General features: G+C 35.4%; 1 protein-coding gene across 4 annotated transcripts; it reads right to left on the reverse strand.

The window, feature by feature from the left end:
• Positions 1-3,810: 3,810 nt before the first annotated feature.
• KERA (keratocan) lies at positions 3,811-16,283 on the reverse strand. 4 transcript variants are annotated; one of them, XM_008525695.2, is made up of 4 exons: positions 16,119-16,283; positions 10,942-10,992; positions 8,771-9,664; positions 3,811-4,803 (listed from the first exon to the last, which is right to left on the reverse strand). In XM_008525695.2, exons 1-4 carry the CDS (start codon positions 16,168-16,170, stop codon positions 4,631-4,633), a joined length of 1,170 nt encoding a protein of 389 aa, XP_008523917.2. In that variant the 5' UTR covers positions 16,171-16,283; the 3' UTR covers positions 3,811-4,630. The 4 variants fall into 4 exon arrangements, with proteins under 4 accessions (XP_008523917.2, XP_070455273.1, XP_070455271.1 ...); XM_070599172.1 differs by having other exon boundaries at positions 15,953-16,277; XM_070599170.1 differs by lacking the exon at positions 16,119-16,283 and adding an exon at positions 11,156-11,497.
• Positions 16,284-17,150: the final 867 nt, after the last annotated feature.

Raw genomic sequence — 17,150 nt, forward strand, 5'->3', positions numbered from 1 at the left:
AATTTATCTATCCCCTCCTAATTTCATTTCTTTCACTATCCAGTTTCATGCTCGTGGCTCATTGGCCCCATTCCGTAACTCTCGATTCCAGTTGATTGTTTATCCTTCCATTGCACCAGAAATTAAAACCTTTAACTTGGATCAGTTCCGCCATTCATTTGTCTCAGTTCCTTATTTGAAAAATGGTCTAGTCTAGAGAAAATTTGTGTAATTATGTGTATTGGAGTCTCTGCTAGCAATAAGATTCAAAGCTACTAGTTATTGGGTACTTTCTATGTGTCGTATAATAAGAAGTGCAGATTTGTTCTTTCTCTTATCCTCACAGCAACTGTGTAAGATAGCTGATATTGTTCCCTATTTTGCAGTGGAGGATCCAATGCTTAGAAATGTTAAGACATTCTAGATCAAAGAGTTAGTAAATGACACAGGCTGGATTTGAAACTCAATCTTTTCTCTCTAAAGCACAAGTTCCTAACCACTGTACCATGTAATTACCAATATGTGGCTTCAAATGTATTATTTCATTGTATGTGTTCTACTGTTGCTTTTTTTTTACTTTCTCTTCTTGCCTTCTTTTGGACTTAATAAATCTTTTTTTGTTATTCTGTTTTTCTCTTTATTAGTTTGCCAGTTATGCATTCTTTACCTATATGTTGTGGTTAACTTTGAAAAAAAATTCATCCTTCCTGTTTGACATACAATATTAACTCTAATCAATAAACTTTACACTTCTCCTGGCCAATGCATAGTTTTTAGAACACTTTAAATTTTAAATATCTCTATAACCATCTGTTATCTGTCTGTTAATAACTGCCCCCCCACCACACATGCACATTTACATTCAATTGTTCTTGTGGAGTTCATTGGATTTTTTGACACCAATCTTATCAAAGATGTCATCGGGAATTTTCTTCAAGATGCCAGTTTTGTCTAGTTTTTTTTTGTTTTTTTCAAGAAAGTTTAGAGAAATCAAATAAAACAATCTGTTACAGTGTTTTTACCAACAAAAGTCCATTTCTTTTTTTTTAAAAAAATTATCATTTGGGAATACATTCCTCACTATCATAGGAGACTGCCTTTTCTTTGATCTCTGCCCTTTTTTCTTTCGTATGAATTAATTTCATGATATTTACGTGGAGTAGTCATGGCTAATGTTTTGTTTTGTTTTGTGTTTTAGTTAGGGCCATAAAATGAGGGATTGAGCATTTATTAAGATCACATTACTACAATAATGGCTTGAGCTTGTCTCCTAGTTATTTTTTTCATGATTTCTTTGGTAGTAGTCAAAATATATACAACATCAAGAAAGAGAACAGCAGATTACTTGTAAATTTTAGAGGCTTATAGTAACTTTGTGAGTATAATCAAGAAAAAAAAGAATTGCTAATAGAAAGCTCATTCTATTCCTCATAGCTTATTTGTCAATACTTAGAGTTGTCCTTGCTTCTCCTGATCCATCCCCTGTCCCTGACTCAGTCTTATCTCCTAGGAGTATGAATATTTAATGATTTAAATCTAGAAGTCTTCCAAAATTATTGGAAATATTACTAAAATCTAGAAAATTTCACCTACATGTTTATACATCTACCCAGACCTCTCCTTTTAACTCTAGTCCTCATTCAACAACTTACACATCTTCTCTTGGATGAATCAAACAGTTTCAAATTAACCATGTCTAAAAACAAACTCATGATCTTCTCTTCTAATTGAGTCTCTCTTAGAAAATGTACTGCCATCTATTCAATTATGCAAACAGAAACCTTAACACTCTCCTTGCTCTCACTCCCATCTATCCAGTCAACCACTGAATCCTGACAATTTTCCTCTGAATTCTCTCACATTTGTCCACTTCTTTCTATTTCTACCACCACCACAGTGCCCTTATATTCCAAACTACCTTTTTTTCCCCCTGATTTGTACTGTAAGATTAAAATCCTACCCAATCTCCTCACATCCAGTCTTGGTTTCCTCCAAATTGTTTTGCTCACTGCACCAAGAAGAAACTTTTGTGTATATGTATATATCGTATGTATCTAGTATATATCTTCATCTACCTATATATATATCACATACATATGCACACAATAATAATAATTAACGCTTATTCAGCACCTACCATGTGTCAGGCACTATTCGAAGCATTTACACATTCTAACTTATTGAATTCTTACCATAAGGTAGGTGCTATTAATTGTCCGCATATAAATAAGGAGAAAGTGAGGCAGAGAGAATTTAAAGATTCTGCCCAGGACCACATGGTGGTGAAGCTGAGATTTGAACTTAGTAATTTTAGCTTCAGTGTTAATGTTCTTTACCGCCACACGATATTAACCCTTAATGAATCTAATCCCTTCTGACTTAAAACTCTTCAGTGACTTCCAAATTGTTCCTGGGGACTACAGAGTCTTTAAATGCTACTTAGAATAGTCTTCCCTCCCAACCTGTGTTGTCAAATACCTATTATTTTTTACGCATTTCCTTAACCATTATTTCTCTAGGGAATTCTTCTATCAAATCATTATTAGTAATCCTTTTGCACCATAGAGCTCTCTGTTATTAGCACTTATCACAGATAAAGTTTTACGTAAGTTTTGTGATTACTCAGCTAAGTTATGTCTCATCCACTATTGTATAAAGTGTATGCACTATTATATCCTCAATGTGTAGTATAGTCTGGTATATATATGGTACTCAATATATATTTTCTGGAATAAAAAAAAAAGATGGAAGGAAGGAAGGAAGAAAGGAAAGAAGGAAGAATTAGAAATTTTAGAGTTGGAAAAGTCTAAGAGGAACATTTCACGACTTTGCTTCCAGAACAGGAATCCTTTTTATATCCTTTCTCTTGAATCATCACTCAGTCTCTTCATTCTCTGTTTGAACAGTTCCAGCGGTGGGTAATTCTATTTCAAGAAAAGTTGCTTCCATTGTTCTGTGATTCTGAATAACTATTAGAAAATTCTTCTTTAGGTGGAGCTAAAACATGGCTCGTTATACATTTCACCCGTGTGTTCTACTCTTCACTTTGGAGCTTCCTCGAATAAATTTTATCCCCTTTTCACATGGCAAGTTTTCAAGTATTTAAAATTATTATATTTCTCTCAACACATTCTTTGTCCCCAGCATGGGGATATCTGATTACCTATATTTTTATGACACAATTATATATGATATAATTTTTTTACATGATAGTAATTTGATTTCTTGCCTTCAGCCAGCATTTTTAAAGTTATACTCAAAGCACATTCACTGGTTTTTCCCTCCCACCCACACATAAGCTTTGGTGTGAAAATAGGTAAGCAACACCACACATTATATTCTCTTCTTGGGAATACACATTATAGAATAACATATTAAGTTTCTAAGAAGGTTTGGAGTAAAGTATCATGTTGGACTTTCTTTAATCTAGTGTTTCACAAATTTATATGATCTTGTGCTAGGAAAATATATCAAATTTTATAGAGTTTTTTGGAATACTATCTGGAAAAAATATATGGAGTTATGTGTTAATCTTTATGGAATATTTATTGTTTATAGCATATGTCTTACAAAATCAGAAGTCTAAAGTAAACCACACTTCGTTACTTAATGAAATCCTGGGTTATCTTTCTAACTCATGAGAAACAGGTGTATTATGTTAATTGATTAGAGTATAATTTTTTTCTTATATTTACTGGAAAGAAAGGAAAAATAAGGTAAGGGGAAAACATATGTGCATATATTCAAGTCAGAAAAATGGAAATAACTGTTACAATAACACTTTTTATTAAAATATGTTATTAACGAAACTTGCGAATAATGCATCAGAAATAAATATTTTACTTCTGTTTTATTAGAAAGCATTCACTCTTTTTATTTAAAAAATCCAAAAAACATTGGCAAATATGAGAGCTGAATAATTTGCAATTCAAGTGTATTTCAAGTGTTAAAACACTAAGATTCTGTTAGAAATATGTTATAATAAATGTGAAACTTAAGATGTTTAGTTGCTAGAGTACATTGCACTATATCTAGGAACAGCAGCTGTAGGAAATAGTAATGATCTAAAACTGACTGTTGCTCTGTTATTTGGTATTAAATGACTAGAACTCTATTGTTATAAAGTATTTGATGCATTTCATATCCGTTCTTGAACTAAATAGCAAACTTATACCTACAAAAGCTACTTAGCAATCTGAATTTAATAATTTCTTTATAATTATGGTAAAGAAATATCTCATTTTTTCATTTTCTTCAGATCTTACTGCCTCCTATTAGATTACTGTATTTATACTGTAAATATAGTATATGCATAAGTAATTTTGAACATAAACAAATACGTGTTTTCTATCGCATAACAATGTAGTTCCTTTATTTGGTATTAGTAAGCTGTGAAAGAGACCAAAAAAACTATCTTTGAGTTGATAAACTATCTTAACTCTGTGTCTGTTTTATTAATTAAAGAAAAGCAGGCTATGCTACATATAACTGGCGGAAGCATCTTTGGATAGAAAAACTAAGCTGCACAAATGAAAGTGATGACCAAGAACAATTGGAAATGTGGTTTTTGACTTAAACTTATGAATGGTAACCAAATTTCATGTCTGAAATATTAGCTCATTAAACCAATTTTAGATTGTTGAAGATGTGTTTAAATAACGACAGCCTGAAGGAGCCTGAAGCAGGTCATTAAATCCATTGGGATTGGTGGTTTGATTTCATTTCCATCCAGACGGAGATAGCGAAGATGAGGTCCATAACTGAAGATGTCTTGCTCTGCAGGCAGTGTAGTAGTGGTAGGACATATTACGGAGACATTCACATCTACGGAGACAAAGAAAGCATGAATGAATGAATTGGAACACAAGACACTAGGCATGGGAAGACCAAGAAGTATTGCAATGGTCCAATGGAGGGCCTAGTGGCCTGATCTATGAAAGTGGCAGAGACATGAACTATTTTTGTATAAGTTGGGGATCGTGAATATCTGTTTTATAAGAGTAACCCTGAAGATATGTGCAGCATGTGTATAGTTATCTCACTCCAAATTCAGTGATATTTAGAACAGAGCACTAGAAAGGACGTATCACTAAAAGCTGTGGTGGAAACAAAGGTGAATAAGAGATATCACTTGTCTTCTAAGCTTGCCGGTGAGATAAGCCATGCTTAGATTACTATAGGGTGAGACAGGTAGTATTTAGGGTATTAGAGGTGGAGACAGCAGTTCAGATCTGGTACTGAAAGAATGGGTAGGTGGATGGATAGATGGATGTGTAGGTGGAAACTCAGTCTATCACTAGAGAAAGTGCTTGAAAATTACCTTAAAATGCAAATTTCACATTAATAGTGTATGATGATAGTTTTTTAAAAAGTACATTTAACATAAGTTTGCATATATAATAGTTAGAAAACAACCTGGAATCTCCATCCATGAGTGTGTTTAATTGGAAAGGAAACATTTGCCAAGAATTGAATTACAAAGTATTCAAGCCAGGAAACATCCCATCAGCCTTTTCACATGGTTAGGATGTGAGAAATCATGCACCTGCCTTGGATGAGAGCCCTTGGCATGCATGACTATACTGAGATTTAGGAGCATTCAGGAGAGAAGGCCTGTTAAACTAGCAAAACTCAAAGAAAGATGTGTATTAGCTGATCTCAACCATGAATCTGTATATTGCCTTTAAATCTCATTTTGAAGATGTTTTGAGCAAGAGATCTTTCCTTAGAAGATAAGACCCACCTAACTTTGGCAATGGCCTTCCTTTGTGTCCTATTGATGCATACGGATTTATGTTGTATTGAAGGATTTTGTGCTTACTGAGAAGTTGCTTTGCTCTGATCTTATGCCATTTTGTGAATTCTACCAGCTAAAAATAATAATTCATATTTATATAGCAGTTTTGTTCTCATCAAGTTATTTTTCTCCACATATATTATCACTTTATCATCATACACCCTCTTTTTCTCTCAACCTGAGCATTACAGGAATAGTGGTCCAGAGAGGTAAGGCAATGCACACAAGGTATTTCAACAGGCAAGTGGCAGACTGAGTCCCAGCCTGGTCCTTTTCCTACTGGGTCCCATGTCTACTGGAGAGGTCATTTCCCTTTCGATGTGCTATCTCATTATTCTTATCACCCTCATGCCCCATAATCAATGCATGTCTCAATAAATGAAATATGAGAAACAAGTGTTCTATTTAATTATATTTTCACGAATTAACTCTGGTGTTTCTTAAAGAGCACCAAGCAGCGACTTATTTGAATAGATAGCATTTTTGCCAAATGTAAAGTCCCTTAAGTTGTTCAGAAGAAATAAATATTTCCATCATTTTTCATAAGAAAAGTTCACAGTCCAGTAAGTTCTGAGAACTCTTCATATAAAATGTATGTTTTTTGGAGACCACTTTATTAACAAGTAGAATAGATTATGTGGCCAGAAGAACTAAGTATTTTAACGGTTATTATAACACAGTGTGATATAATGGTGAGCCAATAATTCTAGCCAGGAAAATTTTTATTTTACATTTATATTTTTGGAATATAGAAATGACCGTGCTTGGTATCTACATTAAGAACCAAACAAATCAATCTTTCTTTGTTGATGTTGTTGCTATTAAAATTATTCTAATATTATTATCTTAGCATACCTCTACTGATAAAATGTTTTCTAAAGTCTTGCATTGTGGGGATTGAAGAATAATGTGCTATGATTATACTTTCTGAGTGGGAAAAAAAACATTTAAAATGAGAATGGCTGGGCTGAGGTCTGGGCTATTACATTTACTCTTTGTCCTCAGGCAAATATCCTCACCTACTTGAGCCTCAGTTTCTCTTCCTTCAGAAATCCCTAATAATAGCACACAAGGTGCTTGTGAGGATTAATTAGTGGTTCTCAAAGTGTGGTCCCTTGACCGGCAGCATCAATACTAGCTGGGAACTAAATTATTAGGCTCACCCTGGACCTGCTGTGTCAGAACTCTGGAAGTAGGTCCCAGCATCCTGTGTTTTACAAGCCTTCCAGGTGACTCTGATGCACACTAAGATATAAAAACAATTAAAAAATAGAAATATATGAGGAAACACTTTGAAAACTCTAAAATGTGAGTAGAGGAAGAATAGTTTTATTGTGTACCTTGTATCAGAATTTAAGTGTCCAGCATATGTGCCCAAATGTGTTTTGAATTTTGCTACCTCACTCTTAAACACACTTATTCTCAAATTCTCAGGGGAATCCCTAATTCTCAAACAGGGATCTATGTGGAATTCCTTTAAATTAACTTCCCACATCAAATGTCCATGAGGCTTTTGTTCCCAGATAAGGAATGTACCTGTTAAAGCACAGAACTTTCATCAGGAAAAATATTGCATATGTTTGGGTCAATATTGTTTGTTGTCCTATTTGTTTCAGTGAAACAGATTCAGCTATTATCATTTTTTTCCTGCTGCATCTTTTGCTTTTGACAACAGGATTAAACAAGATGTCTCATCACCATGGAAAAATAATTGCTGTGGCAGCAGCCTCCTTGTTAGTTCTTGGACTTTATGCTCAAGTAGGCTGTTAGAAAAACCAAAAAGTACCTTGAATAACTGAAGAGTACTCAGTGGGAAAATAGGCTATTGTTATAAACAGGATGTTTATGTGATTATTTGCTTAAATGAAACTTTAGTGAGTAATAACTGGGCAGCACAACCTTCTGACAATTATGTGTGTTATTTTCCTACAAACCATCTGACTGATTCTCACTTTAGGAATGTATTTTATAGGGTTATTCAGGAGGAGTATCCTCAAGATTATACTCCTAAAGGGCTTGTGCTGGTGTCAAGGATGCATGGATAGATGCCAGGCTGGTAGCAATACCCCTGTGGCTGGACCAAGATATTGTCCACTTCTACACTAGGTTCAGCCTGGTCTCAGTTGTGAAGATACCAAGTTTGCTTTGAATGTCTCCAGCCTCTTCTTTCTGTACCCACTAATTTTCTTGCTGGTACCTCTGCCTCCAATGCACTTTGCACTCATCTGTCTCTCCCTTATCAAAGTTAGTTTCCAAATGGAGCAGGTATTCTACCTTGTTGATTGCCATTAGTCCTAAGGAGATGCCAACCTCCAGGGGCATTTGTTTCCATTTCAATTGAGCAAAGCCTGAAACTACAGTATTGGTTCCCAAATGCATGGTCCCCAGAGCAGCAGTCTCAGCATCACCTGGGAACTTGTTAGAAATGAAAAGTCTCAGGCCCCATCCAGTCCTACTCAGTCAGAAACTCTGGGGTGGTGTCATCAATCTATGCACTCCGAAGTTGGAGAAACCCACTGATCTAAAGCAGAGACTCCAATGAGGCTGGTCTTGGGCATGAGCTGTCCTACAGTTTTTAGGACAGAGGTGCCTTCCTGATACCTCCTAAATCATATTCCTTCTATTACTATTCATGAGGTTGTTTGTACCTGGTACACTTTGTTAAATAAATCTACCTAGTGACTCAGAAATATTGGAATATCCTTGGAGTAAAAGGAAATAGAGACATTTAATTTCTCCAATAGGAAATAGCCTTCTGCAGATTATTAAAGTCCACTTTTTAATCAGCAAGTGACAATTTGAACTTTTTGGTTCATTAACACTATCTGTGAATAGACAAAACAATGCTGAAAATCGAAAATAAACTAAAACATATCTAAGGGCACATTAGTTGGGGGTAAAAAACCAACACCATTGCTACTTTCAAAGAAGAGATAGGGTAAATTTAATGCCCATGCGCATTTTAGTTAAAGACACACGCTGATGGTTACTTACTTTTAATTTTGTTATGATCAAGGTGAAGATGCTGCAGATGAGCACTGATTCGGGGAACCTTTGTGAGTTGATTGTGCGACAGTTGAAGATCTAGAATTGATGACACATTAAAACCACTTGAAGGGAGGCCTGCATCTGATAATTTGTTGTGGTTTAGCCTCAGGAAGGCCACTTTAGGAATCACATTAAAATAATTCTCTGGTATTCCTTCAATAGAATTGTTGTCTAAATATAGTTGCATTGTATTGGCTGGTAATCTTGGTGGCATGTTCCTCAGGGCATTTTTGGCCATATTTAGCTGCATGAGGTTCTTGAGTCCCTTAAAGGTGTCTCTTTGAAAGGCATTGTCTAATAATTTATTGTGCTGCAGGTCAAGAAGGGTCAGATTCTCTAGATTGCTGAAGGTCCCTTGAGGAATTCTGGACACCTTGTTTCTAGCTAATTGTAATTGTTCTAAACTTCTTGGCAATGGAGAAGGTACCTCCTCTAGCTCATTATCTTCCAGAAATAAGAAAAGCAGCTTCTTTAGTTGGCTCAGGGCTCCTTTTTCAATTCCATAGTTGGTGATTTTGTTCTTGTTTAAATTTATCCATCTCAGCTGGGTGGCATTCTCGAATGGCTTCTCAGGAATGGTTTCTATCAGGTTGTTCTCAAGATAAAGATACCAGATCCTTGAAGGAATAGCAGGGATTTCTTTGAGACCTCGATTTTCACAGTATAAAGCAGTAGGGAAACTGGGTGGGCAGAAACACTCTCTGGGACAATCGAAGTCATGCATAGTCCAATCCTCTGGCTCATTTACCTCATAGACCTGTCTCACACTTCGAGTCCATGCAGTATCTGTTATGAATAATACCCAGATGATGAAACAGATTGTGGTTGCCATTATAGTACCTAGAATAAAGGATACAACTGTTAAATGTTTGGAGATCTTGACCTTTAGATAATTGTATGCACCAAAATGGTTAGTAAACATTACTTCTTTGGAAGGAAGGTAAAAACGTTAAAATTTTATTCATAGATATCAGTTAATACACATCTATTTAGTAATCTCTATAGCAAAGCATTTTGCAAACACTGAAACTGACTCACCAACGTGTAGCTTTCTGGTTTTAACCCAATCACGATGAAAACTGAGAAATGGAAAGCAAATTTTAGGAGCTCTAAGTGCTTTTCCATTTCAAGCAATTTAATGCAAGGACGTTTACTGAAACTCAGAGTTGAATGCAAGAGTACAAAAAAGTGATCTTTTAATAACTCAAACGGAGAGTCTGTGTTGTTCCTAAGAAGTAGGCATATGCTTTTACTTTTACTCCTAAATGAGCAAACCATCTGGATGAGATTTCCCAGGCTCTTTGGCCCTAGAGCCAAAGAAACAGAGAGATCAAAGAACATTTTAGCAGTTTGTTGTGAAGGAAGGTTCTAAGATCTGAAGAAAAGTGTGTGATTAATCTCTTTCTCTGTTGCTCAGCTTCTCAGGTAAGTTTTATTTGGGGATATAGGGAAAGACTTCTAATATTATAGGTACACAATAAAGTTATTCAGCCAAGAAATTTAGATTATAAACTCTCTCTCTATATATAAGTATGTATCACAATTAGGTAGGTAATATATTCAACTATGGCATTTCTATGGTTGATAAGAAGCAACATGTTTAGGATACAAGTAGAGCTCCATATTTTCAGTATGGCTGCTAAGAAAGAACAGGTTAAACTTGCTGATACACGATACGTATAAGACATAAACCCTCCCCATTGAATCAACAAGGTTACAGGTACAATGAACTATTCTAACAGGAAAGAAAATACATATATATAACAGCAGCTTTCTGATCAATGTACATTTAGTTCAACCACTTGATAATAAAGACGGAATAAATTTTACTGATCCCTTAGAAAATGATCAAATTAGTGTCATTTATGAAATGCTGATCTTTCAATTGTGCCGCTAAATTGAGGGAAATGACAAGTGCAGAGCTGTTTCCGCAAGCTGTCAAATTTCCTACGATTGCAGAATTCTGCTCTGGTCACCTTCCAATTGAGACACGTTAAAACATTCTTTTTTTCAGAATAGGGCTTTGCTTTAGCTATTGAAGCTGTAACCCTGCCTCTGATGAATCAGAACTTTGCAATCTTAACTTTAAGAGTTTTTAAAAGTGCAAAATAGTTTACCTTGCTGTCCAGGAATATACCGTTGAGTCCTGTATCTGGATCTGAAGTTTGCTAAAAATCGGTTAAGAAAAAAAAAAAAAAACAGTTTGACTAATGCGATTATGCTGTCAAGCCTCCTGTGTATGAGAAAAAATAAAACCTACTCTGCCCAGTCACCATGAGCACCTTTTGATCTATTGTTTCCACTTTGACAGGGCTTCAGAAGACCGCTTACCTCAATCTTCTTGGATCTTCTTCCTCCCTTTCTATTGGTCCCTGCTCAATCACAGTAATGGATTGTCCCAGGCTCCACTGTCGTATTTTTATGAATCCACCCTAATATAAATGCATCTGTGGTTCCAACTTTAACTCCTCCAACAACCACAGCATCTCAGTACCTAGGCAGCCCAACACAGGAAATTGACTTAATCTCAAAAACCTATAGCAAAAATTCAGGGCAATTTTCACTCTGAATTCACAGCTCCAAAAATGTTCTAATGTACTGATACCTAAAACTCATCTACCAGAAGGAAGCTGAAGGTGGTTTTGATTTCAAGTATATAAAAAAAAGGATTTTAAAGTGTTTTACTCCAGATGATTTGTTTTTAAAAAATTGAATACAAAGAAATAAAGGTCAATGTCCTCTGTTTATAGGGAAATATTTAGTTCATTTCTCATATAAAACAGATGCCAGAATTCTATTTAGATATAATGTATTTGATTAAGGGGAAAAGAGATTGAAAAATATATTTGAAGAATTTAAAAATGAAATCTGGGAAGCTATACCTTATGTTGGCACTAAATATGGTGTTACGCTTTTTTTTAACAAAATTGATTTTGTTTCTCTATTTTTGACTGGGAGCTTTATTCCAAGTAATTATTAAAATGAGATTTTTTTTCTCATTATAACAGATGTTTTGCATTTAGTCCATTGCAAGGCATTCTGTTGCACTGCTAATTTTTTTACTTTAACATATAAGTCTAAGATAATGTGTCTTCTGTCTTATATTTGAAAAAGTAATTATTGTGCCTTTTGAGTAAAGATGTAAAAATAATCTCACTTTCAGACATTATTCTGTTGATTGATTGTAATCATTTTGTTTTTCAAAATCTGTCTTATTCTGGGATCAAGAAGTTTAATTGATATGACTCGTTGAACAGTGCTCACAGAAGTATTACCAAGGGGCAGGCCCGGTGGTGCAGAGGTTAAGTGCGCATGTTCCGCTTTAGGGCCTGGGCTGTGCCGGTTCAGATCCTGGGTGCAGACATGGCACTGCTTGGCACGCCATGCTGTGGTAGGTGTCCCACATATAAAGTAGAGGAAGATGGGCATGATGTTAAAAAAGAAAAAAAGAAGAAGCATTACCAAAGATAGAACAGAGGGAAGAGGAGGGGGCACTGGATATTGTCTTTACACTCTCAACTCGAAAATTCATTTGAGTTTAAGAGAGCTTTTATATTTTTATTTTGTTTTATTTTGAAGAAGATTAGCCCTGAGCTAACATCTGCCTCCAATCCTCCCTTTTTTGCTGAGGAAGATTGGCCCTGAGCTAATGTCTGTGCCTATCTTCCTCTATTTTATATGTGGGAAGGCTGCCACAGCATGGCTTGATAAGCAGTGCTAGGCCTGCGCCAGGAATCTGAACCAGGGAACCCTGAATTTAACTGCTACGCCACTGGCCGGCTTTTATAGACCAGGAGCTGATTCAGACATGATCCCTTAGTAGCTTTACAGGGACACTCACATCATAGTTTAAGAAAAAAAGCAAGTGTTGTTTGCTTTCTCACAACAATGATCTCTCTCTTCTGCATTTTTTTGTTTTCTCTTCTTTTTCTAAACACTCAGGATATAAACAACAGATGATCTTCAAATCTGTGTGGCTCCCTTCAGCTACTCTCCTATTTCTTAATTTTCTTTTTTTAGCCACTTATTTCAGTCATTTCTTAATTCTATTACACAAATGTTGCTACGTGTTCATCGTGGGAACATCAGAGCAGTACCCTGGCCACCTCAAGTCTTCATCTTCTGTTCGCCATTCCGCCCATGATCCACCCACCAAAATATGGCTTCTGATCCCTCCACCTTCCTAAAACTGCTCTGACAAGACTCAGCAATCATTGTCGCATTTACTAATCTATTGAAGTCTTTTAGTGTTTAGCTCACTTGACTTGTCTTTTGACAATTCTGACCTATCCTTTTTCTTAAATGTTTCTCTTAGTTTCTCTGACATGATTCTCTCCTAGTTTTTGCCCCCCTTTTCTATTGACTTCTTTCTGTCTATATCCTGAAACTCTCTGTTTCCTCTAACATTTTTTTAAAAATGCTTTTAACCTTTAGAGCCCTTTGAGATTCTGTCCTGTGTTCTGTGTTGTTCTCGCTCTATGCACAGGTCCTGTGAGAGACTGAGGTTTTAACCACTCCTCTGGGATGATGACTCCTGAGTCTGTCTCTCCAGCCCAGCCTCTGGAAGAAAACCTGGACTCCGGTGTGTGTATATACCTACTTTGTAGAAATTTCCTGTTGCATGCCTCAAAGACATATATCTAAAATGAAATTCACTCTCTCTCTGTACTTCTAACTGTTCTCATCATTTTATACTTTCGAGTGACACCATCATCTTATTCAGTCTCCTAAACCAGAAATCTGGAAATCATTCTTAACTCTTCCCTCTCATTTTGTGAGCATATGATAGCAATCGCATTTGAAGGATCCTGAAAGACGTGATATAAATAAAAATGAACATCTACCATGCTTGCTAGATTTGGTATCGTTGTTTCTAGACTAAAAATACAGGATGTTTTCCACTGTTGGTATAATCTCTGTCTGTCTATATCTTGATTTTTCCTGTAACGATCCAATCTACCCTCGTTTGATGAGTGATGCCTGGAGGACGAGGACTTAAACCCTTCGTTGGAATTGCTTAAGTGCAAGTTCAGTAAATTAAATTAAGAAGGTTGTGAGAATGTCTGAGTCATGTCAGCTGTTCCAAGAATTAATGAAGGATTCTGCCCAGTCTGATCTGACTCTGCTAAGAGAGACAGCAGAAGCCTAAGGTGTAGTGATGTGGATTTGGCATTGTCTCTCTAATGACAGGTTGATATTTTAGAAGCCCTTGGGGCTTTGGACATAGTAGGTATTTAGTAAATATTTTCTGATTGAGTGAATGAACAAATAAATACACAAGGCAGATGTACCTCTTTGATAGCCATGAGTTTTTTTATCAGATAAACTATGTAAATAGAAACCTATTGGAGAGCCTTATATATATGGTAAAAATAATATAAAGTAAAATGAAAGAACAGTTTTCCTTTTGCAACTTACTAGTTGTTTGAGTGCGCACAGGCTATTTAACCACTATACGCCTATGTCTACCCAGACTGCATCTGCTGTGACTACTACAAAGTGGTGTTTGAGAATTACATGAGACGAAGAAGGTGAACATGTCAGATGAGTGTAGGAAAATTTCATAGAGAAAAAAGCTAAAGCTCAAGGAGAACTCACAAATCATCTCTTCAAACTCCTTCCTTTTACCTATGAGGAGAATGAGGCCCAGAAATTTCTTTCAGCAGAAAGTGTGACAGTCGGCATCTCGGCTTTCCTGAAGACCATTGACATTTTAAAAGAGAAGGCAATGTGTGAGGGTATAAAAGATGTGAAACTCTAGCAGGATTTCAACTTTGTTGGCGTGTGTGTCTCCACATCAATGTTAGCAATGTTGGACTACTTCTGTGATCCCAGGAGCTTTGTTTTCGTACAGTTGACTGGACTTTTACTAGGAGAAATAATTTTCTCTTAATAGATTGATTTTAGCTTTGTGTGACTAAACTCTGTCAAAAGATTTAAAAATATAAAAGAAATCCACTAAAGTATATAGCTGACACATAAGCATATACATATATTATTGAAAAACTTTGTCAAAATAATACATTTAATATATTAAATATTATTATAATAACATTAATTACTGTATTAGTAATGATACATTTTAAAGGTCAAAACTACTACAAAACTGATAATGAAGATAACAATCCCCAACCCCACACACAACATAAGTCCTATTCCCAAGAGGCCATTACTTTCAACTTTATCATGGATTTCCTTTAGTATTTACTTTAATAGTCTTGTTTGTATTCTCTTGTTTGACTTCTTAATTTTAAACATCAAGTATTTTCTTGTCAGATAAGGATTGAGCACATTTTCCCAGTCCCACTCCTTATCCCACCTGAAGCCATGATTCCCTTCAGTAACTCCTAATACATGAATATCACCAACTTTGATTAAGTAAATATTGTCTGCATACAATTTCATAGTGAAAAAAGTTAAATTATGCAGTATAAATATTATTTACTGCTAAAATAATCATTGCAAAATTATTTTAATTCCTTCGTTGTACCACGTTTATTTGCTATAATCATATATATGTAACTATATGTAGTATGCTCTATATACATATACAACTATTTCACTAATATGTTCTAAAATCTCAAAGAGAACTGTAAAATTACTTTGAAAAACTTGTTGCACTCAGTGAGTAGGAGCAACAGAGTGTGCTGGTTAAAAGCCAGATTTGCTTGGGTTTGAGTAAATTTCTGCCATTTACTAACTGTGAGACCTTGAACAATTATTTATCTTTGCCTTAGTCTCCTCACCTGTAAATTAAGGATAATAATAATGAGAATAATAATAACAGTAATAGCAATAATACCCCCTCATAGGGCTGTTGTAAAAATTAAATGAGTTAATTTTCTAAAGCACTTAGGACGTGATAAAAGTGTTGAGAAGTAAAATTAGACATATTAGGTACACTTTTTTCTCCTGGGAGGTATTTTCCCTGAAATTCTATATTCTCCTACTTCAATCTAGTTTGCATGCTGTTGCAAGCCTAGATTTGCAAATCTGGCAGACTATAATCTTCAGGTTTTTTGTGGCACATTTCAGTTGTCTGATAGTTAATGACGGCTACAGGATTCCTCCTTTTCAACCTACACAGAGGTGTTATGTTTGATGAAAGTAAGCACAGTTGTATCTTACCTAAGAGGCAATTATTTGCAACAGGCACTAAAAAAATTCGTGCTGAATCTTCATTATGTTTCTTTCAGCATTAACTAAGTTTACTAAGATGTAAATTAAAACACACAAAAATCGCACTGTCTCTGCTGAAGTACTATCTTTTAAAGTATATTAAGGATAATACAACCTTTGTTCTCTGAGCCTCTGGGATTGTCGTGTCCTGGACTTCTTTCACTCATCTCCTGTGCTAGATCCCTTGTTACTTCCTGGATCTTGTGTTCTGTTCTTTCTTGGTTAACTCCACAGTCTTGGCAGAGTGCAGCCTTGGATCACTTCCTGTGCATCTGAGATACTTTTTTGTGTGTGAACTCACATGTATAAAAATGTGTTCATTCAGCCCACCCACTTAACTGATACTTTGACTGGATAGAATTCTAATCTGAAATAATGTTCCTTTCAAATTTTGAAGGTATTTGAATAAGCGATTGTCTTGTTGCTTTTGGAGTTGAAATTAAAAAACTTGATAAAATCGTGATTTTCAGTTTTCAGAATGTGACCTTTTCTTTTTGCTCTCTGAAAACTTTTGGGATTTCCTTTTGATCTTAAGTTTCTGAACTTTTACAACATAGAGATGTATTTGACTCACCCACCAGGTACTCAACAAGTCCTTTCAATCTGGAACTTGATGTCCATGTATTCAGTCAATTTTTTCTACTTCCTCTTTTTGTGAATCTTAGATAGGGCACCCCCTGGTGAGGCTGTCTAATTCTCTTAGCTCTTCTTTTCCACTTCCCCCCTCAAAAGATTTTTATGCTTTCTGACAGATTTCCTTAATTTTCTCTCCTGACCTTTAACATTTCTATATCATATATCATATATTCACTTTGGGAATCTGTCCTCTGGTTGTTCCTTTTCTAAAGCATTGTTTTGTTTTATGTAACTGTTAACTTCTCTTATTGCATTCAAAATGAGATGAAAAACTATAAGATCTTTGTAGTATTGTGAGTTATTTTTGCTCCCTGCAATAATTTTATTTTCTTTGATTTCTTTTTTCCTGGTTTGATTTGGGCTATTAGAGGTGTTTCATATTGGAGGTTTTCCTCACATATGTAATGATGCTTTGCTGAACTTTGATGCTTAAGAAGAAAGCACTAATAATCTTATTGGAAGACCCATGAGAATCGATAGCACTTGTTGGCTAATGACCAGGTATTCTTTC

Source organism: Equus przewalskii, chromosome 29 (assembly GCF_037783145.1).
Source record: "Equus przewalskii isolate Varuska chromosome 29, EquPr2, whole genome shotgun sequence".
Classification (NCBI taxonomy): Eukaryota; Metazoa; Chordata; class Mammalia; order Perissodactyla; family Equidae; genus Equus; species Equus przewalskii.

Excerpts from the sequence above, each read along its gene's own strand:
- KERA (XM_008525695.2), bottom strand. The coding sequence starts at position 16,170 with ATGAGTGAAAGAAGTCCAGGACACGACAATCCCAGAGGCTCAGAGAAC. Across the intron at positions 9,665-10,941 it reads GTATATTCCTGGACAGCAAG|GTACTATAATGGCAACCACA; the intron begins GTAAACTATTTT and ends CCTTTATTCTAG. Across the intron at positions 4,804-8,770 it reads TGATCATAACAAAATTAAAA|ATGTGAATGTCTCCGTAATA; the intron begins GTAAGTAACCAT and ends TTGTCTCCGTAG.